Source organism: Vulpes lagopus, chromosome 7, assembly GCF_018345385.1.
Source record: "Vulpes lagopus strain Blue_001 chromosome 7, ASM1834538v1, whole genome shotgun sequence".
In the NCBI taxonomy this organism is placed as follows: Eukaryota; Metazoa; Chordata; class Mammalia; order Carnivora; family Canidae; genus Vulpes; species Vulpes lagopus.
In genome coordinates, this window is record NC_054830.1 from 54,076,192 (window position 1) to 54,101,547 (window position 25,356).

The 25,356-nt window shown below is 41.3% G+C and overlaps 1 protein-coding gene and 1 non-coding gene across 2 annotated transcripts; both read left to right on the forward strand.

The window, feature by feature from the left end:
- Nucleotides 1–6,532: 6,532 nt before the first annotated feature.
- LOC121495151 (vomeronasal type-1 receptor 90-like) lies at nt 6,533–7,459 on the forward strand. The gene has a single exon (XM_041762426.1). The coding sequence runs from the start codon at nt 6,533–6,535 to the stop codon at nt 7,457–7,459; it is 927 nt and encodes a 308-aa protein (XP_041618360.1).
- A 16,813-nt stretch (nt 7,460–24,272) lies between these two features.
- LOC121496344 lies at nt 24,273–24,376 on the forward strand. Its single transcript, XR_005989173.1, has one exon. It is a non-coding gene; the product is annotated as a U6 spliceosomal RNA (small nuclear RNA).
- Nucleotides 24,377–25,356: the final 980 nt, after the last annotated feature.

Sequence of the window (25,356 nt, forward strand, 5' to 3'; positions counted from 1 at the left end):
TGACATACATGCTGAAACACCTTTGACCAGGAAGAAAATTTATGACCCTGATCTCTATGCTTGGGTTTTAAATATTTTTTTCCAAACTTCATCTTATCATGCATTCATTATGAACAGGTAAAAGTGAACAGATCTCCTTCCTTGTGACTAAAATACAAATGTTTTGGGATAAATGAAAGTGAGAGCAGTTCAACAAAAAAGCCATCCTGCTCTGATTTCACCATTGGTTGGTTGATTGAAGAAACCAATTCTTACGCAGGAGCATTTGGGTTCCTGATTTTTGACAATTTCATATTTGTGATGTAGTGCCTCTGGGATTTTAATGTTTCTTCAATTTAGAAAAAGAATTCCTCTTCTCATGATTGTTCTCAAAGTAGATGAAAATATATTGATACTTTAAATACTGGAGTTCAAGTGAGCACCCTGAGATGTACCTTACGATCTTTTCAATTTGCAAAAATCAATACATAATTGTCATCCATTATTTTTGAAAAATAGCAGCCATCCATGTACTTATATATTCCTTAAATTTTTCTTCCTCATCCTTCCGGAGTTCATACTGGTCACAAATGCTCTGTACACAGCACTGACACGGAGTTGGTGAAGACTTGACTTTCCTGACTGTGCCAGCTGTTCCTCCCTACAGGTATAGCTTACAGGTATCACTGGTTTGGTGCCAGACCACCACAATAAAGAGAATATCACAGTAGAGTGAGTTAAATGAATTTTTGGCTACTCAGTGCATATAAGAATTATGTTTATACCATACTGTAGATTATTAAGTGTTCAAAAGCATTGTGTCTAAAAAAAACAATGTACATACCTTACTTTAAAAATACATTAGTGTTAAAAAAAATGCTAACGACTGTCTGAGCAAGTTGTGATCTTTGTGTGGGTGGAGGGTCTTGCCTCGATGTTGATGGCTGCTGACTGATCAAGTTGATGATTGTGGCCATTTCTTAAAATAAGACAAAAGTGAAGTTTGTCATATCAACTGACTCTTAATTTTCACAAACAATTTTTCTGTAGCATGCGATGTGCTTGATAGCATTTTATCCCCAGTAGAACGTCTTTCAAAATTGGAGTCCATCCTCTCAAACTCCGCCACTGCTTTATCAACTAAGTTTATGTCAGATTCTAAGTCCTCTGTTATCCTTTCAACAATCTTCACAGCATCTTCACCAGGAGTAGTTTCCATTTCAAGAAGCCACTTTCTTTGCTTATCCATATGAAGCCACTCCTCATCTGTTCAAATTTGATCACGAGATCACAGCAATTCAGTCACGTCTTCATGCTTTACTTCTGATTCTGGTTCTCTCGTTATTTCCGCATCTGTAGTTACTTCTTCCCCTGAAGTCTTGAACCATCAATTTGTAAAAACACAGTATCTGTGAAGCGCAATAAAACAAGGTATGCCGGTAGTTCTCCTCATAGTTCTCCAACTAAAATTGTGCCTCAGGTAGAGAAGATTACTTAATATGCCCACAGCCCCAAATGCATAGTGTATGATCAATTGTGCCTTATAAATGCCTTTTGTATGTTCAATTTAATTCATAGATGACAAATGTAATGACAACGATGGAAAATTTGACACATATAATAATGACAAACCGGAGTCTGCTCTTTCATATATCTAAGGCACATTCCTAAGTGCTGACACTAATCGTGCTACTTCTACATCACCTCCACCCTAGTAGATGTGCATTATTATTTTCACGGTACACATGAGCAAGTGCATGTGCCCTTCCTTCTTTCCCTTCACCATGTAATCTGTTCCACCCAAAAGAACAAGAGCACAAAACTTGTATTGGGGTTTAGCAAGGGAATTCTTCGCTCCATTATACCTTCCACGTCCTTTGTGACCACTGGATCCAGTGAAATGACCTTACTATTCTTCACTAGTTGATGGTCCTCTTGATTATCCATGATTTGGACAAGTGCAGAATGTCTACAGTGATTGCTTTTTTTGATCAGGGTATCACAGGGTCTTAACTGCCATATCTTTCTGATAGCTTCACTATCAGGTCTAAGAGCTCTTGGTGGTAACTTTTCAAAATAAATGTTCAAATCTCTCTCTCTCTCTCTTTAAAAGATTTTATTTATTTATTTGAGAGAGAGAGAGCACAAGAAGGGGCAGAGGGAGAGAGAATCTGAACAAGACTCCCCACTGAGTGTGAAGCCTGATTGAGGACTCGATCTCATGACCCTGAGATTATGATCTGGGCCAAAACCAAGAGTCAGATCCTTACCTGACTGAGTACATTGGTGCCCCTGAATGCTCAGATTTCTATTTGGCATTTCTTACTCAATTGTGTTTTGTTTTCCCCTAATCTGTTATTTGCTTCTCCTTCATCTTTCACAAAGTGACCTCTCCAGATGTGGCCTATTTTAGAATTTTCTTCCATTTTATTTTCTCTGTGGTATTATGTCATTTTAAATATCTCTGAGGGCAGCTAGTTTTCTCCACTATATAAAATGAGATTTTTTTTGTGTGTGCCTGGTATATAGGTAAGTCAGGGACCATCTCAACATTAACTATTCCTAAGAGCTTTATTTGAGGAAGGTCTCCTAGATCATTCTGCTAACGGGAAATGATTCTTTTCTGGCACCCTAATCTCCTAAAACAGTGGTGTTTATTCAGGTAATGACTGCAAAAGGACACACTAAATTTCTTTTAGTTTCTTTTAGTTTGTTTTTATGAAATGTTCATATCTACTACTTTATATAAAAATAATATAGTGACACATCTTTATAATGATTACAATCTACACATATTTATAATATTTACAAACAAATATAAAATGTGTATATGTGGAGTGTGTGCTTCATCGATATAATTTTGTGTAATCCACCAAGTTTAGAGACAGCTAGATGAGTGAGATAATATTTTCTGTTGACTCTCCTCTACTCCATGGAGGAGATATAAGTGGGATGCTCATGAATGCATCAAATTGTGTCATGATACTGGGCAAAAGGAGATTAACTTTTCTTGGGCTTCCTATGGGATTTCTCCTATAGAAAAACAAGAATTTCTAGTGGCCTTTTTTTTTCTTTTTTAAGCAATTATGTCCTTTACTCATGGGAAAAGGATCTCTTTCAATGTATCAAATAGTGGGATGCCTGGGTGGCTCAGTGGTTGAGCATCTGCCTTTGGCTCAGGTCATGATCCCAGGATCCTGGGATCATATCCCATGTCAGGCTCCCCCTGGGAGCCTGCTTCTCCCTCTGCCTATATCTCTGCCTCTCTCTCTCTCTGTCTCTCATTAATAAATGATATCTTTTAAAAATGTATCAAGTAATAAATGAAAAGATATGGGTAAACTGGAGAGGTCATTAAGGATGGAGACAAATCTGGAAACCTGTCTTACTATTAAACAGTAGGGAAAACTGGACTCTTTTGCTTGGAAAAAAAAAACTTTAGCAGGCACATTATAATAATCCTCTGATAATTTAAGATGTTATAAGAAGAAGGAATAGATTTGCTCTGTTTGGTTTCAATGAGCAGATATTAAGACCAGAGGTTACTAGGAGATCATTGTGTTTCAGAATAAGAAACTTCTAATAGGTGCAACTGCCCACATACAGAATCAGGCTGATTCATGAGGAGGAATGAAAACTAGGAGTTTATCTTTAGAGCCCCTTCTTACAGGTTGGCTTCCTGAGAGGCAGGCTCAGAGAAAGGGATTAGCTGTAGGATCCAGTGGTTCTAAAGCAATGACCACCTAAACCGTGATTTCCTAAATACCAGGGCAAGTTCAAGGCAACTATACACCCCTGCCTTTCCTTAATAATTTTTATTTGTAGGACTGCAGTCCCCTTAGTAATATTGAAAGTAATGGGAGTTCTACACCCCAATATAGAGGATTGAAACATGCTACTTGACCACTTTTACAATGTTACATACTTATAAAACTGTATTTTCAAACTAAATTAAAGCGAAGTTTGTATTCACAGAAATTACACATAAGAATTTTACAATTTTCATTGTAACTTATTTTATACCATTCTTTAAAATGTTGTCCTTTAAGATATTGTTTATTTATGTGAGACACAGAGAGAGAGAGAGAGATAACACGAGCAGGGGGAGAGGAGCAGAGGGAGAGCGAGAAGCAGACTCTCCACTGATCAGGGAGCCTGATGCAGGACTCGATTCCAGGACCCTGAGATGATGACCTGAGTGAAAGGCAGACACTTAACTGACTGAGCCACTCAGGTGCCCCAAAATGTTATCCTTTAAATAGTATATCTAATTAATGTTGTTCTTTTAAAATGTTATCAGTATATATTTCAATTCCTATAGGAAATAATTTATAGGAATATATATATATTTCATAAGCACATAACAGACAACGAATACCACTTAGGACTGTATACGTGATGATATCATCGTGACCCAGAAAACACAGAAAATTAATATTTTTCTGTTATTTCTTCTGGGCATATCACAGGAGTAAACCCTAACTTGTTGAATGTGTGACTAGAAAAAATTATATCACTTTACTTGCTCAATATTTTGGAGAGGGACTGGTATATATACACAATGGAATATTAGCCATCAAAATGATGAAATCTTACCATTTGTAACAACATGGATGGAATTAGAGGGTATTATGCTAAGTGAAATAAGTCGATCAGAGAAAGACAATTATCATATGATTCCACTCATATGTGGAATTTAAGAAACAAAACAGAGGATCATAGAGGAAGAGAAAAATAAAATAAGATGAAGTCAGAGAGAGAGACAAACCACGAGAGACTCTTAACTATAGGAAACAAACTGAGAGTGGCTGGAGGGGAGATAGGCAGGGGGATGGGGTACCTTGGTGATGAACATTAAGGAGGGCACATGATGTAATGAGCAGTGGGTGTTACATATAACTGATGAATCATAAACTCTACTTCTGAAACTAATTATACACTATACATTAATTAATTGAATTTAAAAAGTAGACAGATATGGAGGGGATAGAAGAAAAAAATATTATTTTTCTAATGCTATTAAGGAATTTCTGTTTAATAAAATAAAAATTCCCCAAAGGCTTTAGAACAAGTACCCATCTAAATGCTATATTATGTTGATAGTAACTAAACATAATAGAAGTACCTGTTAAATACCTGTGAAAATATTTGAGCCTTACATTCTTGATTTATAGACGACAAATCTGAAAATATGTGTCCGGACCCATTTTACAATGTTATGTACTCCATATTTTTAAGGCTTGAATAAAGTAAATACCTGCATTGTATAGGGAAGATATTCCTTGTGTAGGGCCATCACCAAGCTCCCTGGTGTAAATTTTACATTTGGTCCTTATGGGATATCAGTGATTACTTGAAGGAGACTTGGATGCTTGAACTTCTGTGGAGAAACATCTTTCAGGTTGGGGTGATCATCAGTCTTCTAGTTAAAACCTTTCCAGAAAGTAACCCAGAATCTATTTAAATTGCTGTTATCTTTACTACCCTGGTACCATTTGCAAAGAATAGAGAGAAAAGAAATTTGGAGAGAAAATTGGGAAATTTGGGAATTTGTTCCTGCTAATGATTAGTTATTTGATTTTGCTCACTTAAAATTGTTTTTTTTTTTTGCCCCCTTCTTGCCTGATAATAAAAAATACATAAAATGTGAAATTTCTTGGAGGATTCTGAGAAAAGAGTAAAATTTCACCAGCGTCCTATGAACATAGCTCGTTAAAATGTTCTACTATTTTAATAATTGTTTCTCCTCTCTCTCTCAGAAAGGACAGAGCTAGGGAATTATTAGATAATTGCATCAACTCTCTTAAGTCACAGGTATGAGGAACTAAATAATAATAAAAATAATAGCTAACATTTCTGTGGCAATCCCTATGCATCAGGCACTCATCCATGTTCAGTATATTGACTTAATCTGTTTATCCTTATATCTTTAGGATATAGGTACTATAGTTATCCTTTACATGTGAGCTCAGTTTAATGCTAAACTGGTTGCTCAGGTTCATGCTTGTATCAAATGTCAGCTCATATGTTTAAATTCAGGCTGCCTGACTTTAGGACCACACATCAATATTTAGTCTTATTTGGTCTGGAAATAAACCAGAATCAGAATAAAGACTGTAGTGAACTAATACATCTGTATGCATGGCTATCTCATTGACTCCTTTTGCTTGGGAGGGCCTTATTTCCACTTTTAGGCAATTTACCTCACTGTAATTCAGCAAAAATTATAGAGCTCTTACTATATATCCAGCATTTTATCAGGTTCTGTAAGTACAAAGGCAAATTGGCTTTATGAGCCCAACAATGAAAACACAGTCCAGGGAAGACTGGGAAGTTGCAAAATGAGGGGAATTTGGAGATGGCTTTCAGGAGGGTGCTAGAGTGGTCTTCTGCACTAAAGGGTAGGAAGCAGGACATTGGGATTACTCCACCTATTTTCAGGATGGCAATTGTGATGGTTAAGTTGATAACTTTGTTCATATTTGTGATAAAGAGTTTTTCTTGAGCTTCTCCTTAGGCATTTACTACATGTTTATTTTCCACCATCATAAAGATGAATAAAAATAACAAACCTTCCAGTTTTATTGATGTAAGGAATGCCTCTTTCTCCGAAATTGGAATTGGGATCACAGCCAATGCCATCCTTCTTATCTTCCACGTCAACGCCTTATTTCTCAAGCACAGGCCTAAGCCAACTGACCTGATCATTGTTCACTTGGCCCTAATCCACATAGTCATGCTACTAACCATGGGGTTCATGACTGCAGACATCTTTGGGTCCCAGAAACTTTGGGATGACATAAAATGTAAATCAGTTATCTATTTGTACAGATTGATGAGGGGCCTATCTTTTTGTACCACCTGCCTCCTAAGTGTCACCCAGGCCATCACCCTGAGTCCCCGAAGCTCCTACTTGGCAAAGTTCAAACATAAATCATCACACCAAAACATGTATAGCATTTTCTTCCTCTGGGTCTTCAATACGGCCATTAATAGTAATTTCTTAATATCTACTATTGCCACCCCCAATGTGACCTCAGCCTGTCTTCTATTTGTCACTGAATCCTGCTCACTTTGTCCTGTGAGCTACTTCTTTAGGTACATATATTTTGCACTGGTGGCATTCCAGGAAGTCTCCATGATGGGGCTTATGACCCTCTCAAGTGGGTACATGGTGATTCTTTTGTACCAGCATAAGAGGCAGACCCAGCATCTTCACAGCACCAATCTTTCTCCAAAGACATCTCCAGAAAAAAAGGCCACTACGACCATTCTGTTACTCATGAGTTTCTTTGTGGTCATGTACTTTTTGGACTTCATTGTCTCCTCTTCTTCAAGAATGTTGTGGAACAATGACCCTGTGCGTCTGTGTGTCCAAATGATTGTGGGAAATGGCTATGCCACCATCAGTCCTTTGTTGCTCATCAGCACCAAAAGACAAAAATCAAAGGACGACAATAAATGTGTAATTTTTCTATGACAGTTTATGCCTTTAAAGGATGATCCAAGGCACTGACTTCAAACCAATTCAACATAGCGTAAAGGGTATGCTCTCTGGGTTAACTGAAACATAAAGACTTAGGCTTTTTCTGTTAAGCCTGTTTATTTTGGTATACATGGCTCACAACTACATAGTAGATCATTTAAGAATATACCTATATGATATAATTCAGGGATTTCATTCAAATCTCATTCATAGGAATTGGACCCCTAACCCAGTAACAAACTTTTAAGTGATAAGGAGATCAGTGACTATCTGCAAGTGGCTGAGGGGAACAAGAAAAGCAGAAGGCAAGATTTACAAAGGGACACGAGGAAAGTCTGGGGGGGGGGTGATGTGATATTTTCATGATGTGTATATATGTTGAAAGAATCCATTTGTATGTTTCAAGTATGTATAGTTTATTACAGATCAGCTAACTCAAGTAAGTTGTTAAATGACAAAGTGAAAAACAAGGAAGACAAAACCTAGATAACCAATTTGAAGACTTTAATCACTTATTAAAATAATATGTACATATGTGTGTGTCTGTATGTGGGCACAGAATATATTTGTAAGACAGAGTTTTAAATATTGAGCATGTACAAGGTCAGAGAAAATCTCTACATAGTCCATAAATAAGTCTTGCAGTTTTAATTATCTAGACATAATTTATAACATCAGCGAATAACAGCAAAATGCTTACATGTAAGAATTATTTATCCCCTTGCAAGATGTATAAATCTTTGTACATTAGTACATTATGTACTAAATTTTTATATGTTAGTAGAACCTATAGACTATATATATATATATTTTTTTTAAATGAAGTTAGATACAAGGAGGCAGAACAGAACATGAATTCAAATCTTTAATTGTATATGTCAGATTCAGAAACCAGAGGTCAATAATTTTAACCACTGTTATAAAAAAAAAAAAACCACTGTTATATCCCTTTAGTAACATGAAGATTATAATATCAAATTCTGGTGGGTTTTTAAAAAGATTTTTTAATTTAAATTTTTTTTTTTTTTTTTTTTTTTTTTTTTTACTTATTTGAGAGGGAGTGAGAACCACAGCAGGAGCAGGGGAAGGGGCAGAGGGAGAAGGAGAAGCAGGCTCCCGGCTGAGCAAGGAGCCTGATGCAGGACTCCATCCTAAGACCCTGGGATCATGGTCTGAGCCACAGGCAAACACTTAACTGACTGAGCCACTCAGGTGCCACATGGTGTTATTTCATTTTTAAAAATGCAATCAAAACATTAAAATTATTATTCTTCCTATAACATAATATTAGAAGCAACACAGAATGAATATGTCACAAAGTCAAGATTATTGACAACATACTTTTTTTCCTCCAACACAGTCTGTGTGAAGAGTCTGAAAATCGCATTCCTGACACATACAATGTGACTATTGTTCCTCAAGGTGATAAGATAGTCTAGTCAGTATGAACACCTCTTTTTATAAACTGTGGATAAATTACAGTAAACATTCCTTTAAATACTTAAAATAACATAAACATAAACATAAAATAAAAATAAACATAAATAAATAAAATAAACATAATGTCAGGGTTCAAATATGAAGAATGATCTAAGACCAGAATATTAAGTAAGCTGAAAGCCTGTGCTGCTCTTGAGACATTGAGTGATAACCTGGATAATGAGTTTTTGCCTGCTGGGCTAGGGCAGGGCCCAGGTCTCCATGCAGGTCACAGCTGCAGAACATTCCAGTTTACAGAAGCGTCTGAATTTATATAATCAGTCCCCACGGGTGGATCTTTTGATTCTCTGGGCCTCTTGATATTTCAATTAATGCCTCTGTGAGGCATTTGGTCACTTGGCACATATGTGAGCCTCCCGGAGGGTCTGTATGTCTGGTGGTAGACTTGTTGGGTTGAGCCCCAGGATGGTAGTAAAGGTCAGCAGGATAAGGGGCAGGGGGCAGAGCCAAGGGGTGGACAAGGACAGGCGTGGGAGTCCAGGGGAAAGGGCTCCCTCTCAGCTCGCCCCAGAGGGGTGGCGGGCGGCCACCAGGGTTGCCCTCAGACTAGGAAATTAGGGAGAGTTTAGAGAGGGACTGCTGTCCAGCAACCTGAGGAACGGGACAGAGTGTGGGATAGCTACACGATGGAGTATTATTCAGCCATGAGAAGGAAGGACGCATTGGTTACATGCTACACCATGGAAGGACCTTGCAAACATTATGCTCAGGGAGGGAAACTAGACACACCAAAGGCCACGTGTTGTATGATGCCATTTATGGAAAGTGTCTAGAATGGGCAAATCATGAAGACAGAATATTGTTTATCTTTTTTAAAAAAGATTTTATGTATTTATTCATGAAAGACACACAGAGAGAGGCAGAGACACAAGCAGAGGGAGAAGCAGGCTCCATGCAGGGAGCCTGATGCAGGACTTGATTCCAGGACCCCTGGATCACACCCTGAGCGAAAGGCAGACCCTCAACCATGGAGCCACCCAGGTGCCCCTGGACCAAATATTTTTTTAAAAAACCTGTCAGGACCCCAAAATAACAGAAACAGGTCAATCATAGAGGGAGACAAAAGCTGGAGATCCATCCTACAAAGAGGATAGTTTCCCATTTCTTTTTTAGAATACCTTTTTTCTTTCTCACAAAGCAGCATGGAAGAGGTAAAAGAAGTCATGTCCTTCCGACCAAGAGAAAGAAGGAAAGGAGTCCTTGAGGGGTAGACGGTGTGAGAGGGAAAGCCAGAGATGAGACAATCAGAGAAGGGGTTCTCCAACTCTGCACCTGTTCCTGCAAGGGTTTCATCCTAACCCCTGAGCATGTCTGGAGAAGGCCCAAACAGAGCAGAGATTTAGCCAATGGGGCAAGAAGACAAAGCAGCACTTGTACACTAAACGGACCGGGTTGGCTGTCTTCTAAACATTAGCATTCTCCACAGCAGGACTGAGAACACAGCAGAGTATTCAGACAGTTCAAGATACAATGCAAAATTACCTGCTGTACAAAAAATGAGGAATATGTGAGTAACTCTAAGGGATAGATACTTTCAACAGAGGCCAAACCCACGTTCACATGATGTTGAAATTACCAGAGACTTTTAGGAAGCTTTGATGACTAGGTTCTATAAAGTAAAGGAAAGTAACTAAGAAGGAACAGAAAGATAGGATTTCTCAGTAGAGTAAGCAAAATTACAAAAATAAGCACATGGACATTTTAGAATAGAAAGTACTATATACCTGAAATAAGACCTCCCTCTCTGCTCAATAGCAAGATGGAGATGATAGGAGACAGTAATACAAGAAATGAGAATGAGTAACATGGACAGAGTTTCAGAGACCTGTCACACAATATCAAAAGATTTAAAATATATGTAATTGGTTATTATGATAAGAAAGGGGAAAGGGATGGGGGGGAATAATTTTTTAAATAACAGTCATAAAACTACCCAACTGTGATTTAAAGACACAGAATTTCAGCAAACTTGAAGCAGGAAAAATTTGAATAAAACCATGCCTAGACAGATCATAATAAAACTGCTAAAACCTGGGACACCTCGGTGGCTTTTGCCTTAGGCTCAGGTCATGATCTTTGGGTCCTGAAATCGAGCCCCATGTTGGGCTTCCTGTTCAGCGAGGAGCCTGCTTCTCCTTCTCCTTTTGCTGCTCCCCCTGCCTGTGCTCACACACACTCTCTCTCTCCCTCACTTTCTCAAATAAATAAATAAAATCTTAAAAAAAAATAACTCAAAAGAAAGCAGCAGAAGAGAAGAATAAAAAAAAACAAGAGATAAATAGAAAATACATCAGGAAATGATAGATCGCAATCCAACTGTATCAATAATTATATGAGATGTTAATAATCTCATAATCCGAATAAAGACAAATATTAAGAGTGATTTAAGAAAAACAAGTTCCATACTAGATAAGATATGTTTTCTAAATACGAATACTTTAAACAGGGAGTGAGAGATACACCACATTAAAACGTGAGCAGAGGAAGTCACAGGTGGCTGTTCTAAGGTAAAACAGACATAAAGACAAAGCAATTTTTTCCCTTTTAAAACTTGGTATAAAATACTTCACACATCAAACTTAACATCTTAACTATGTTTAAATATGTAGTTCAGTGGCTTTGGCACATGCACGTTGTTGGGTAACCATCCCCGGCATCCATCTCCAGAACTCTTTTCATCGTGTGTCGTTGAAACTCTGTCCCCATGAAACTTGTCCCTCCCCCAGTCCCTGGCGACCTCCAGCCTACTTGAAGTCATCAGATTCAGATGCAGGCCTACTTTCCATCTCTGAATCTGATGACCCCAGGGACCTCATATAAGTGAAATCATTCCATATTTGTCCTCATTTCACTGAGCACCTCAAGATTCGCCCAAGTTGTAGCATGTCAGAGTTTGCTGTGACCCTCAAAGTCCCCTTCCCCTCTTACCTCTGGCTAGAATAATGTGGTTTCTATTATTACTTCATGAGAGAAAAGAAATGGGGAACTCACCCACAAGCAGGATGCATCTCCAAATTTTGGCTTGCTCCACGATTGGCCTGCTTTTGTTCACTTTTCAGAGTCCTCAGGTAGCCGTTTTTCATGTTCTTCCCAAAGATTATAGCTGTAATTAGCAAGAGCAAGTTTTCACTAGAGAAGAACTGGAGCCCTCCCAGCAAATTTCTTTTTTTTTTCCCTCCCACCAAATTTCAATTTAAAATGTTTTCACTTTACTTTTGTAATTTTCAGATGGATCTGATAGTAATGGAGGTCCTCCTTCATATTAGTTTGGACTTCAAATTTTACAAGTGTGTATGATTCAGAATAGACATTCTCTAGTTATTCCTCAAGAACAAGAGGGAAACAAATAGTAATTCATTCATAAAATAGTTCCAAGAGTAAGATCAGCTATATATGAGTGAAAAAAATCTAAACTTTTAAGACATACATAAGCCTAATTTCTGTTGAAATTAAGAATCTAGATGCTGTAATAACCAAGAGTGCAGATATTATAATAACCACATATGTAATATAAGCATGAAAATATTAGACATGAATATAAGACTTCAACGTGAGCAAAGATCAAAAATACTTGAAAAATAAACCAGATGTATATGAACGGGGCTGAGTTACCCAATTCTTGGCTCTCATGGATTTTTTTTTCTCCTGGATTGGCCTGGCAAGAGTAATAGAAACCATATCCCTCAGGCCAGTGAATACAGGAAAAGAGCCCTTGAGGACCAGAGAGTGTGGGAGGGAATTCCAGAGGACAGAACCAGAAACGCTCCTAATTCTGTGTGGGTCTCTGCAGGTGTCCCAGCCTAATCCCTGAGCACATATGGCACACATACGAAACAATGGAGCTACGTGGTCTAATACACAATCTCAACCAGACACAAAGGCTCACTGACCCAAACCAGGTCGATTGCTTTCTACAGCAAAGTAACATCTCACGAGGCATATACCAAGACTGAGAACACAACATAATACTCACAATGTCTAAATATAATTCAAAATGACTCAGTATACAAAGTATCAGGAAAATGTGACCAATTCTAAGGGATGAACACAATCAATGGATGCCAAACTTATATTGTACAGATGTTGAAAATATATTGCTAGGTAGTCATTCGGTTTGTGGTCATTTGTTATGGCAACCCTAGAAATCTACTAGGGTTTTCTTCTGATGTGTAATAAAGTATGACTCACTGAAGAAAGCTTTACCACATTCATTGCATTTATAAGGATTATCATCGCTGCAGAATTTTGGTGGCTAAGGAGTTTTAACTCCTGGCATTATAGCTTCTCACTTACAGTAAAATCAGAGGAATTCTTTACAGTATGACTTGTCTGCTCTCTTCCCTAGTGAAAACCCTCCTACATTTATTACACTTATGGGAATCTCTCCACTATTAATCCCTACAGATCTTATGAGGTTTGTTATGACTGAAGTTTTTCCCATACTGATTACATTTTAAAAATTTTACTCCTGCCTGGGTTGTGCTCTTAGAGAATAATTTCCCACATTTGTTATGTACATAAGAATTCATGCTAGCAGCTTCTCTCATCTTTGTCTACACTACAGTGAAATGCCCTCAAGTGATTATGGGATATTTTTCTTCGAGGAATAAGCTCTGAGCTCCAATCAAATTGGTTTTTCACTTTTACCACATTCATGTTCCTCCTCCAGAGTCAATGCTTTATTGAAAATGAATTCATCTGGCTTGAAATCTCCTTTTCCATAAACTGTATAAATAACTATTCTTTCTGAATATTCTTACAATCTACTTAGGCATATCTTTGGTCAGAAGTGTCCTGTTGTGTGTCTGATATCCTGGTTTCAGGTCTACTCTTCCAGAACTAAAAAGAGCTCAAGGGCGAATAGTCCCTCTCCTATCTGAAAAAGTACCTGTCATAAACCAATTGGTAGAAAAATGGACAATTTGGGGAAGAGAACATTTGAATTATTTCAGATATGCTCCTAATGCAGAAAATCCATAAAGCACACACAAGAAATAAGTAGAGGAGAATTAAAGTACACAGACAGATGAGTTACCAGAAACTAAAGAGCTTAGAGAGATGTCAGAGAGAATGACAGAAAAAGGACTTCCAATATTCTGCTTCATAAAAGCAATGAGCACACTGGCAAAAATAGTCAAAATCAACCCTTTCAGACTCTTGAAATTAACCAAAGACTTGTAATAAGAGAATTCAAGAAAGGTGGCTGAATATGGGTAAGCACAGCATGCTCTGTGGCATTGAAATTGCTCTATCTGTACCTTCTTCTCCTTGTCTGTGGGTATCTTTGAAAATCAAGAGCCAGCAGTCAGAGTGAAAATCTACGGCCTAGCTGCCAATGAAGGAGAAACAACTGGGTTGGAATGCTCCAAGAGAACTGTCACTATTTCACCTGTCTGGAAGCTCCAGAGATAACCTCAAAGCCCTTCTCTTCATTTTTCGTTACTCAAAATTAACCACTGCAAAAAGCCAAGTCAACAGGCCATCTGTCAAAAATAATCAGCAGTTGAGCTCCTTGAGGTGGTGTTAAGAGGTGGGATTTTAAAAAATCAAGCTAACCAAAACCTTTTAGAAAGTAAAATCTGGAGAACAAGCTGTCAATGGGAGGTGGGGGTGGGGGTGGGGCTCTGAATTTCGGGGGAATCTAAAAACCACAAGCACACATAGGGTATTGTGCAGACTCAGGGCTTCAGGTATGCTGGGAAAGACATGACAAAGCCCTGAACTCTCACCTGTGGCTGATCATGATGCTTCACACAAGTAGGAAGCCAAGGCTAAGACAGTGTTATAAAGTGCCCTGCGGTGTCAAAGTCATGCCCCTTAGTCCCAAGATGAGCAATGTTAACTCCCAGGGCAGGTCTCCTTTTATCTCATTTTCCTTAGTCAGAGAAACATTACCTGTGGTTGTGGCCTCTACTTCATCCATTCCATTCTCCCATCAGCTCACCCAACTGGCTTCTGTCTGTACCACCAAGAGCATCAGTAGACCCCATGGTACCAAATCTAATCATCCCCTCTTGGTCTCTCTGTTCACTGTCTCACTGGGTTTTCAGCACAAGGTGGCATCACCTTTCTTGAAATCATCTCTTCTTTGAAATCCATGTCATTACATTTACCCAGTCTGCCATCTGCCTGACTGAATGCCCTTTCCTCTGTCTCCTTCATGTGCTTCTCTTCTCTCTCTCTAAACGTCAGCATGCCCAGGACTCAGGGTGAGGTCACTATGTTTCTGTCTGTACCCTCAGTGTCACGGTATTAAATATTATCCAACTCCCATGACTTCTGGCCTCCTTCCTACCTGGAGTGCTCTCCCCAAGGATATCTAATAGTATCTTACACCGGACAATGCAAACACAGAAGACCCCCACCCCCATGTCCTGCCCTGGGGAAAAATCTGTCCCTTTTTTTCCTGCCCCAAGTCTCTAACTCTCTGTCCAGGATCCAGCGACATGAACCCTCTGTGTTACTGTCATGAGCATGCTATGAAGGGCCACACACCCCCAATGTCAGCTTTATGCAATCATGAAGCAAGGTGAACATAATTATAAAGCTGGTTCAGGGGTGGCTCAGTGTTGAGTGTCTGCCTTTGGCTCAGGGTGTGATCCGGGGTCCTGGGATCGGGTCCCACATTGGGCTCCCAGCAGGGAGCCTGCTTCTCCCTCTGCCTGTGTGTCTGCCTCTCTGTGTGTCTCTCATGAATAAATAAAATAAAATAAATAAAGCCGGTTCAGGTTTCTAAACTGCGTGACATTTCACCACGTGATTAACTTGGCTTCTGACACAGCACATGAAGCAGAACACAAGACAAGTCACACAATGAACAGGATAACACGGAGGGCAGGAAGTGAACAGACCAAACGCCAAGTCAGTGGACACGCAGTTGAGATAAGGCCTCAGTCCGGTCCAGGTCAGCTCTCAGCACTCGCTGCTGCTTCTGTTCAGTGAAGAATCTCTGTTCTTTGTGGAGATGAGTTGGGCAGAGCCTTCGGCAGCAGCTGCCTTTTTGAAGTGGTCTGTGATAGAGGGGTCAGTGTCTGAGGAGTGTGACGGTTTACTGCAAAAATCCTCTCGTTTTAAAGGGATTTCAGTGGTCTTGGGCCCCTGCAGACCTCCTCTGCCCCTGCTCGCCCTCAGTTCCCAGGTGTCGCCAGCTGGTGCTGGTCTCGGACATATCTGGTAGCTGCCATCCACTTAGCTGCTCGTGTCATTGCTTGACACAGGCCCCTACATGACATGAGTCGCTCCATCTTGCTCTCTACACTTGCCCAAGCCAAGAGCTCAGGAATCATCTTTAGATTCTTTTTTCCCATATCCATCACACCTATCCCATCAACAAACCCTGCCTTCCCTAGAGCCAAAATAATAGCCCAAATCCCACCACTTTTATTCTATCACCTAGTCACTATAGAATACCTATTATATATTCTATTGCTACCCATCTCCATGGCAGCAGGATTTGCTGGGTGCCCACAAACCCTCTTCATACAAGATTCATTTCCAGGGATGCCTGGGTGGCTCAGTGGTTGAGCATCATCAAGATTTTATTCAGGATCACACCCTGAGCCAAAGGCAGACACTCACTCTCTGAGCCACCCAGCTGTCCCTAAATAAAAATAAAAATAAAATCTTAAAAAAAAAAGACTCATTTCCCAGTCTCTCTGCAGTTACTTCAGACCCTGACTGGGTTCGTGCTGCTAGAATGTGGAAACAAGTAGCATATGCTGCCTCCAGCCTAAAATGCCCCCTCAATCTTCCTCTGATAGGCTAGAAACAGGGTCAAGGAGTTGGCAGTCACAAGCCATTCCAGCCCAGACTCCAAGACACCTTCTGGGGTTGTTGCTCAGAGTTTCCTTCCAACCACATTATACTATGCAGTGTGAGAAATAAACTTTTCAATGTTAAGCAACTGAGATTTGGGAGCTTTTTCTGGCACCATAGCTGGCATGTCCTCTAATGGACGCATAAAAAGCACACGTAGAGATCAACCCACTTGGACCAGTAGATACCTCTGGTCCAAGTGCTTGAACTGGGTGCATCAGCCTAATTTACAATGTTTTCATTTTCACAAGGGTAATGAGTATATAGATTTTAGGTGTGGGTAACACATTTACAAGACAATCCCTGCATTCCCCTCCTCTTGCTCTTGGAAAACCCTATCTATTCCCAAACTGTCCTTCCCTTGCTCACCTCCATTGTTCCCTGGGCTCCATGGCCTTGGCTCAGGGCTAGGGCAGGAAAGGAACCATGAGACATAGTCAGTGAGTGAATCAGTCAATAGACACTGGCACCAATCCCCTGGGCCCTGGGGCTGCTGCAAACTGGGCACCAGGAGATAAATGAGTCATGTTCCTTGGTCCTGGGCAGCTCCCATAGTCTGGCAATTTCTCCTCAGAGTGACCACTCCGTGCAAAGAACTGTGCTGCATTAACAAGCTCACATGCTGAAAGTGGGACTTGTCTGGGATACAAGGGGGCTCACTCTCTGGGTCCATCTCTTTCTCATGGTCCAAAGCTAGCAGAGCAGCGGAACAGAAAAGATAAGTGTGTCAGGGCTAGGATAGTGGTGTGTCCTCAGATCAAGGGGAAGGGCCACAGTGGTAGAAGACATCAAATCAGGAACACCTAAAGAAAACTCGCCTAAGGTGGGTCTTCATAGCTGAGCAGGAGCTCAACGAGACAGCACGAGTGAGGCAAGGATCATGCAAGGCAGCGGGACCCACATGTGCAAGGCAGTGAGGAGTGAAATGATCCTTTACTTTCAAGGCACTGATGGCCTCAGTTTGGTAGAAACACAGGTGTGTACATGGGAGAGGCTCTCTGGGCAGTCCACCCCATATGAATTTGGACTTCATCTACAGGGCTGCCACAACCATTGTATAGATGGTGTCCTTGGGTACCTGGCCACAAGGGCAAATGCGGCTGAATTCCAATCACGCTCAACCCACCATGCACCCTGGCACTGGTTTGCGTCTACCAGGAGAAAGGGATGCCTTTTTCTCATCTTCCCAAATGTGCTGTGTAGTCTACCAGCAGCCTTGCTTATCCTGCCCCCAACACCACAGCTCTCAAAGTCTGGGAAAAGGCTTATAGGATCTTACTGAATTTTCACAACTCTAGGGAATAGGGATTATGAGCATAATTCTGTAGATGAAGAAATAAGGCTGAGAGGTGGAGAAAGACAAAACTCTCCAAGAGGCACTGCTCAAGTTCCAGGGATCCCACTCAGGTCAAAAGATCTTGGGACAAGCCAGTGAGACTCCTGGCCATGTGCCCCGTGCAAAACACAGGCTTGATAAATACAACTCAGATGTATAATACATTATACAACATGACCAGAAACAAATTTGAACAAGGCAAGGCAAAATCATAGCTCTTGTAATTATTCTAATATTTCCCTAGACTCTATTTGGCTGTCTTTGGGGAAAAAACTCATCTATAAAAGGATGGCATGTCCCCTCATGACCTGGCAGCAGAGACCAGGTCATGACTGCTTTTTGACAACAGATTTAAATCCATTTTGTGGACCCTCCTATGATTGGGGGCCAGGCAGCCTCCAATTTCACACATTTGAAATGTTAGAAATTTTGCTGAGAAACCAGTGCAAGTAACACGATCTGATTTTTACCTAATACTACTTGGGAAAATAAATGGGACTTCAGGGGGAAAAAATCTTCCTGATTGAATTCTGTTTCCTGGCTTATAAAAAGCAGAGCCTGACGATGAGAAGGGGATGTCCCCCCAACTCTGGCCAAAGTCCTTGAAGCATCCAGGCAACAAAGGTTGTAGGAAGAATCTGTGAGTGAATTCAGATCCTGAACTAGCTTCCCGAGAACAGCTATGTGGCTTGCTGTCTGAGTATGGATGATGGTTCTGCAACACTGGGTAGATATTACTCCCATTCCTGTTTACATCTGGAACATTAATTAGATACATAAAAGTCATCAATACTAGTACCAAAAATACATAAGCTGTTTATGAAACAAGTTGTTAAGGGGCTTTTTTGTTAAGCCCCTTTTTTCCCCCAGTAACCAAGCCAGTTTACAGGTAGCCACCGCTCCGTGGCTTCTAGAGAAAGCTTTGAGTACAGTTTCGGCGCCATCTCGTGTCTAGTACTGAGATCAGCACATCCAAACAAGGAAAAAATACATAAGAGCAGAGAGGTATTAAGGAGTTGATCTATTCTGGCAGGGGTGAGCAGCCAGGCGTTCCTGAAAATTTAGGGAGAGGAGAGAGGTGCAACTGGAGAAGTAGGCTGGGGCCAGCTCCTGGAGGAAGCTCACAGGCACCGAAGGGGTGTGAGCACCTCAGTGCTGTCATCAAATGTGTGTTTCTGAACAATTCAGCTGTAGGCACATAGGCATGGGCTTCAAGGAGGCATCAGGCGCTTATGCGGGTCAGCATGTGCAAGACTATGCTTACCGTCTCAATTCTTGGGCCAGATCATAGGAATAGCTGCTTTCTACCAGAATATAAATAGCGATTATTGGCTGATCTGCTCACATCTCTACCCACACCGCCTACAACTGTGCCTGGGACATAACAGAGCTATGCATGAGTGTATTTAATCATCCCAAAGTAATAATGGCTTCTAATGTCAATACACAAAAGTGGTTTTTTTTCCAATATAGAACAGCTCAGAAGCTACTTTTATAAAGCACCCTTTCCTTTAAAAGATCCTTTTAAAGATGACATGATAATACTGTCCACATGCAGATCCCCTACCCCACCCCTCGTCAAGGCATCTCTTTAGAGGATAAGGGATGTGCTCTGACTTTTCATCAGCCTGTTGGGCAGGCATCATCAGCTTCCCAATCTTGCAAACGAAAACAAGGAGGCTTGGAGAGGTGGCTCTGCCAAGGGCCAAGGCCCCCTTCCCGTCCGTGACTCTCTAGGACCAGCAAGGCTCCACTGTGCCAGCGGTCACACAGTCACACAAGCCCCCTCTGGACCAGGTTACAGCATCTCCTGCACCCAGGGAAGTGTCCTCAGCCCAGCCTGAGGGGCAGTTATACCTCCAGAAAAACAGCCTTTCAAGGGACAGTCCCCAGGAAAAACCCCAACCAGAGAGGCAACAGTCAATCCCACAAGAAACTATGACAAGTCTCTATCATTCCCCAAGGGGAAGGCCTTAAGAAAGGCTGCACGCCCCAGCGTCTGCTGCCCCCGGCATTGCCCTCATTTTACAAATGGGGAAACCGAGGCCACCGAAGGCAGAGAGTCTCTGTGAGAGTTGCTTCATGGGCTGAGGAAACCAGAGGCGGCTTTCCCCTGGGCCTATAGTGGCGGGGTGCAGAGGAGCTGTGCCTGCCACAGTCTCCCGGGGCTGCCTCCCGGCCGCGCTCCCACCGCTTCCGCGAGGCCCACCCACTGGGCCTGGCCCCTGGGCCCCTGCTCGACTCCGCGGCCCCTGCTTGGCCAGACCCTTGGCCCCCTGGCCCATGGGCTTGGCCCCTTGCAGCCAGGAGGACACCGTATCTTCTCACCGTCGCCCTGTCTTGCCCCAAGGCCACGTGCCGGGCTGGGCCAGGCCCTATGTGACCCACTTTGGGTTGTGTGGCACACAGCTGGGCTTTACTGGGTGCCCCTCGTCCCCTTCTTCAGTCACGTACGAAGCCCCCCATACACCTGCCAACTCCTCTCATACCAGGCCGCTCGGGGGTAGTTGGTCTCACCCGACCCCGCAGGGTTTCCAGGCAGACTGAGGGACAGTCCTGGGTTCTGACATTTGGTGGACTTGGCATCTTGTCCAGGACCCCCACATCACATGTGGATGACCTTGGGGGCACGTCTCCCCTCTGAGGCTCTGTCTATCTGCAAAATGAAGCTGCCGATAATTCCACTTTCCTGGGACTCCTGGGAGGACCAGGGAGCCCCTGAGCACGTGTTGAGCACCGTCTGTGTGCTGAGCGAGTGTAGACGCAGAGGAGACCCTGGCCTAGCATCCTCCAGGAGCACACAAGCCTAACCAGGGCGTTTTTCAGAAGACCAGGTCCTGTGCTCTGCTGTAGCTGTGTGGCTCTGAGCACGTCACTTAGGTACCCCAAACCCGAGTTTCTGCTCCCTCAGGCAGGCATAGCTCCTTAGCATGCAAGAGCCATCAGTGCTTGCCCTGCCCTCCAGCCCAGGACGTCTCAGGATGAGGCTGCAAAGGCGTCCGTCCCCTTACCTGTCTTTCAGAAGGTTGACTTGGGGTAAGGATAGCCTCTCACAACAGCCCTCTGTGCAACTAATATTCATTCTAGAAACATTTAATAGCTTTGAACTCTGCAGAGACAGAGCAACAGTTGGGTACTTGAGTTGCAGGCTGCCGAGACAGAATTTACTAATTTAAATTAAAACAATTGTTACAAGGACACCGGGAAAGTAGTGGAATAAGGGAAGCCTGAAGACAAGGGTCAGGAGCACCTGGGTGGCTCAGCGGTTGAGCATCTGCCCTCAGCTCAGGTCGTGATCCTAGGGTCTTGGGATCGAGTCCTGCATCAGGTTCCCCATAGGGAGCCTGCTTTTCCTTCTGCCTATGTCTCTGTATTTCATGAGTAAATAAATAAAAACCTTAAAAAAAAAGAAAGAAAAAGAAAAAGATGGGTCAGTAAAGCAGGAGCTGGGCTGTCTCAGGTGGTTTTGTACCCAAAACTTCTGAACTGTCACTCCTGGATGCTACTGCTCTATGAAGGTATTCCAACCCTTTCTACTATCTGACTGGGCTGTCACTGCTAGACTCTATGTGTCCGGAGAAACAATCTCATTAGTGGTGCCTAGGTGTCTGGACATTCTTCACATTGACCTGAGCAGGTTTCAAAGGATGAATAGAAAGTAGCCAAAGGAAAAGGGAAGGGGACCTTCCAGGCAGGAGCTGCATGTACGGGGCTTGTCCAGCATAGGGCAGGAATCTTGGGGCCAACTCAGAATTCTGCTTGCCACACTGTGCCAGGTGCTTTCCTGGTCATCTTATTCAATGCTCACCAAAACTCTACAAAAATAGGTATTATTAATTTTTTTTGAAAATGATTTTATTTTCTTATAAAAATGCTAAATACGTTTTACAAAGAATTCAAGCAATAGGCAGAATGGTGCAAAAATGAGGGGGAGTAGGATATCACACATATTTCAGTACTCCAGATATTCAGGATTAATGCTAGGCAATATCATTCCAGATATCTTTGCAGGCATATATATTGCAGGGGGCAAGAAGGAAAGAGAAGGAAGGAGGAAGTTTGGGTGGAAGGAAGGTGGGGAGGGTAGAAGGAAGGAAGGAAAAGAAACTTTAGAGTCGATCACACTCTTCAAGAAAATTTTTATTTATTTCCATTTGGGATGTTTATTGTAATAATTATACAAATATAAGGTCAAGTCCTGAATTTTCATTTAATACTGTATCATGAAAACCTTCCAAGTCTTTAAATAAGGTTTGGAAGCAGCATTATAATGGCTGTATAATATTCTATCAAATTCATGAATTATAAATCATAATGTATTTTATTACTTACCTATAGTTGGACATTTTGATTATTGCTAATTTTCACTATTATAAATAACACTGCAGTAAAAGACAGTGTTTAGGCATCTGTATAGACATCTTTGTATAGACATCTGTGAACCCATCTCTGATTATTTCTTTAGAAGTAGCACTATTGACTTACGGACTATGAATATTTCTGAGATAATTCTCAGTTTGCTTTCCTAAAATAAATATTAATTTATAACCTCACAAATGATGCATGAGTACTTGTTGTAATGAGTAGTGAGAATTAACATTTAAAGTATACTTTGCCGGGGCACCTAGGTGGCTCAGTCCGTTAAGTGTCTGCTTTCGGGTGAGGTCATGATCCCAGAGTCCTGGGATTGAGCCTTGTGTCAGACTCCCCGTTCAGTCAGTGGGAAGTCTGCTTCTCCCTCTTCCCCTCACCCAGGTTGTGCTTTCCCTTGCTCTCTCTCTCAAATAAACAAGTAAAATATTTTTTTAAAAAGTATATTTTGTCAATTGTATAGATAATAAATAGTATTTTATTGTGGCTCTAATGCATATTTCTCTAGTAATGAATTTGGTAATTTTTAATATATTTGTTGTAATTACTGTTTTTCCTATCCATAATTGTCTATTCATGTTCTTTATTAGCATAATAGTGACTTTTTAGAGATTTTTGTTATGTATTAAGGATAGCTACCTCTTGTCAAAATTATTTTTACCCAACTATTTACTTTTATATTGTTTGTGTTCTGTTTTATGATGTATTGAAGTTTTAACTTTATCACATCATTTTTTCCTTTGTCATCTCTTTCATTGCCTTTTCCTTAGAAAGTTCCTTTTTACCTTTGTACCAGTTAAAAAGACACATTTGTTTTTTGTAGTATTTTAGAGTTTCATCATTTACACTGAAATCTTTAATAAACGCATCAGTGTGGTATAAGTTGAATGCTTTTATTATTAGATACATTCCCAAAAGTCTTTACTAAGTAAACCGTCCATCTCTTTGGCATTTGTTTATGATGCTTCTTCACAATACACCTATTTCTTATTCTGTGTGCTAAATTTTAAAAATAAAATATGGAGCTGATTTATCCTCAAATTTAACGAAAGAAAAAGAATTTAACTGAAATCAAAGCAGTTGCTAACTTGACCCACTGCTCCATTGTTTCGTTACTGTATCAGATATTGTTTCCTACAAGACCCCCTAAGATTATGAAGAACATTAAGAAGTTGGGGGGGGGTTGTATATTTGTTTAATTTACATGTTTCACTCTCACTTCTATTTTTCCCTACTGTGAAGGGTGAGAAAAGTTAAGTCCCTCGCACTCTCTTCCCTGCACACGCCCAACACTCTGTGGCTCGGCTATTGTTTTTTATAATGCTGAGGTCTGTGATAATCACATTTGCTCTCTCACCTCCCTTCCCTTAGATGTTCAGACCTAGTTCTGGGTTTATTTGGAAGCATTACTTTGCATTTTCCCTCTCTGAGTTCCCGGACTGAATCTATCTCTTGGTTGGCAGAGGCCCACTTACAAATGTGAAATCAGGCTTGTTCAAAGACACCTTGCCCATGGCAAATCAGTGCAGGAGTTAAGATTCTCATATACTCGCCTGACTCCAGAGACCATGCTCAGGAGAGCAATGGGAGCCAGGAGCTTTCAGTCTTGGGAGGAAGGAGTGAGGCACTTTCCTTTCTGGAACCTTCTAGAGGTCAGATTTGGGGCTGGGCAGGCTTTCCAGGGTACCTAGAGGGCTGACAAGGGAATTAATGACACAGGCTGCTGGTCCTCTTGGCATAGATTTAACTGGAGTCTGACAACTATGAACAGAAAGAACAATGAGTGTGCTTGATTTGGGGGTGCATATAGCAAAATTGGAATGATACAGAAATTAGCATGGCCCCTGTGCAAGGGCGAGACACAAATTTGTGAAGCATTACATATTAAAAGAAAAAAAGATAGTAGAACAACAAGGAAGCCCAAAGCATCGGTTTTCCTTCTACTAGAAACAAAAAAACTCCCTAACCAGGAGCCTAAACAACAAGAAGTCTATTTTCCTTTCACTTGGGGGAAAAATGAAAGCCCAGAGGTGCAGTCTGGGCTGCAATGGCAGCTCACCCATGCTGGCAAGTCCTTGTTTTCCATGCTGGCAAGTTCTTGTTTTCCATTCTGCCGTTCTTCAGGATGGCAGCCAGAGGCCCACAAAGAAGGGCAAAATCAAGAGACTAAGAATCTGTGACTTCCACCTACATCTCAGTGGTCACAACAGAGTCCTGGCCACTCCTAGCAGATCCAGGTGGTGAGATATATCATTTTTTTTTTTAAAGATTTTATCTATCCATCCATGAGAAACACAGAGAGAGGCAGAGACACAGGCAGAGGGAGAAGCAGGCTCTCTGTGGGGAGCCCCATGTGGGACTCGATCTCAGGACCCGGGATAACGCCCTGAGCCAAAGGCAGATGCCCAACCCCTGAGCCACCCAGGTGCCCCAAGCAAGGGATGTGTCATTTTTAAAGTCTGTCCAAAGACAGGAGCTTTGTCTTGTGATAACAGATGTTTCACTTTATAACCTATGGTAAGCCACACTTATTCATTTGCAGATATTTGTTGGAAGTGCCACGTGTGGGTTGGGCACAGCGCTCACTGTTGTGTGCACTGTGGTGAAGTGACAAAGGTCTGCTCACATGTGTCACTTGGGGTGCTCATTATGTGCAAAAGACATACTACGTATTATTCCTTTTATTTCTTGTAACAGCACTGGAATGTTAAGTACTAATTCCCAACAGCACTGGAATGTTCAGCACTATTATTCCCATCTATGCACAAGTAAACCGAGGCTTTGGGAGGCTAGTGATCTATTTGAGGGTCGATAATTATACAAAAGAGCCAGAATCCAAACCCGTGTTGATCTCCTCCAAAGCTTTGGC

What these genes read in the sequence shown, in the direction of transcription:
- LOC121495151 (XM_041762426.1), top strand. Translation starts at nt 6,533, where the DNA reads ATGAATAAAAATAACAAACCTTCCAGTTTTATTGATGTAAGGAATGCC.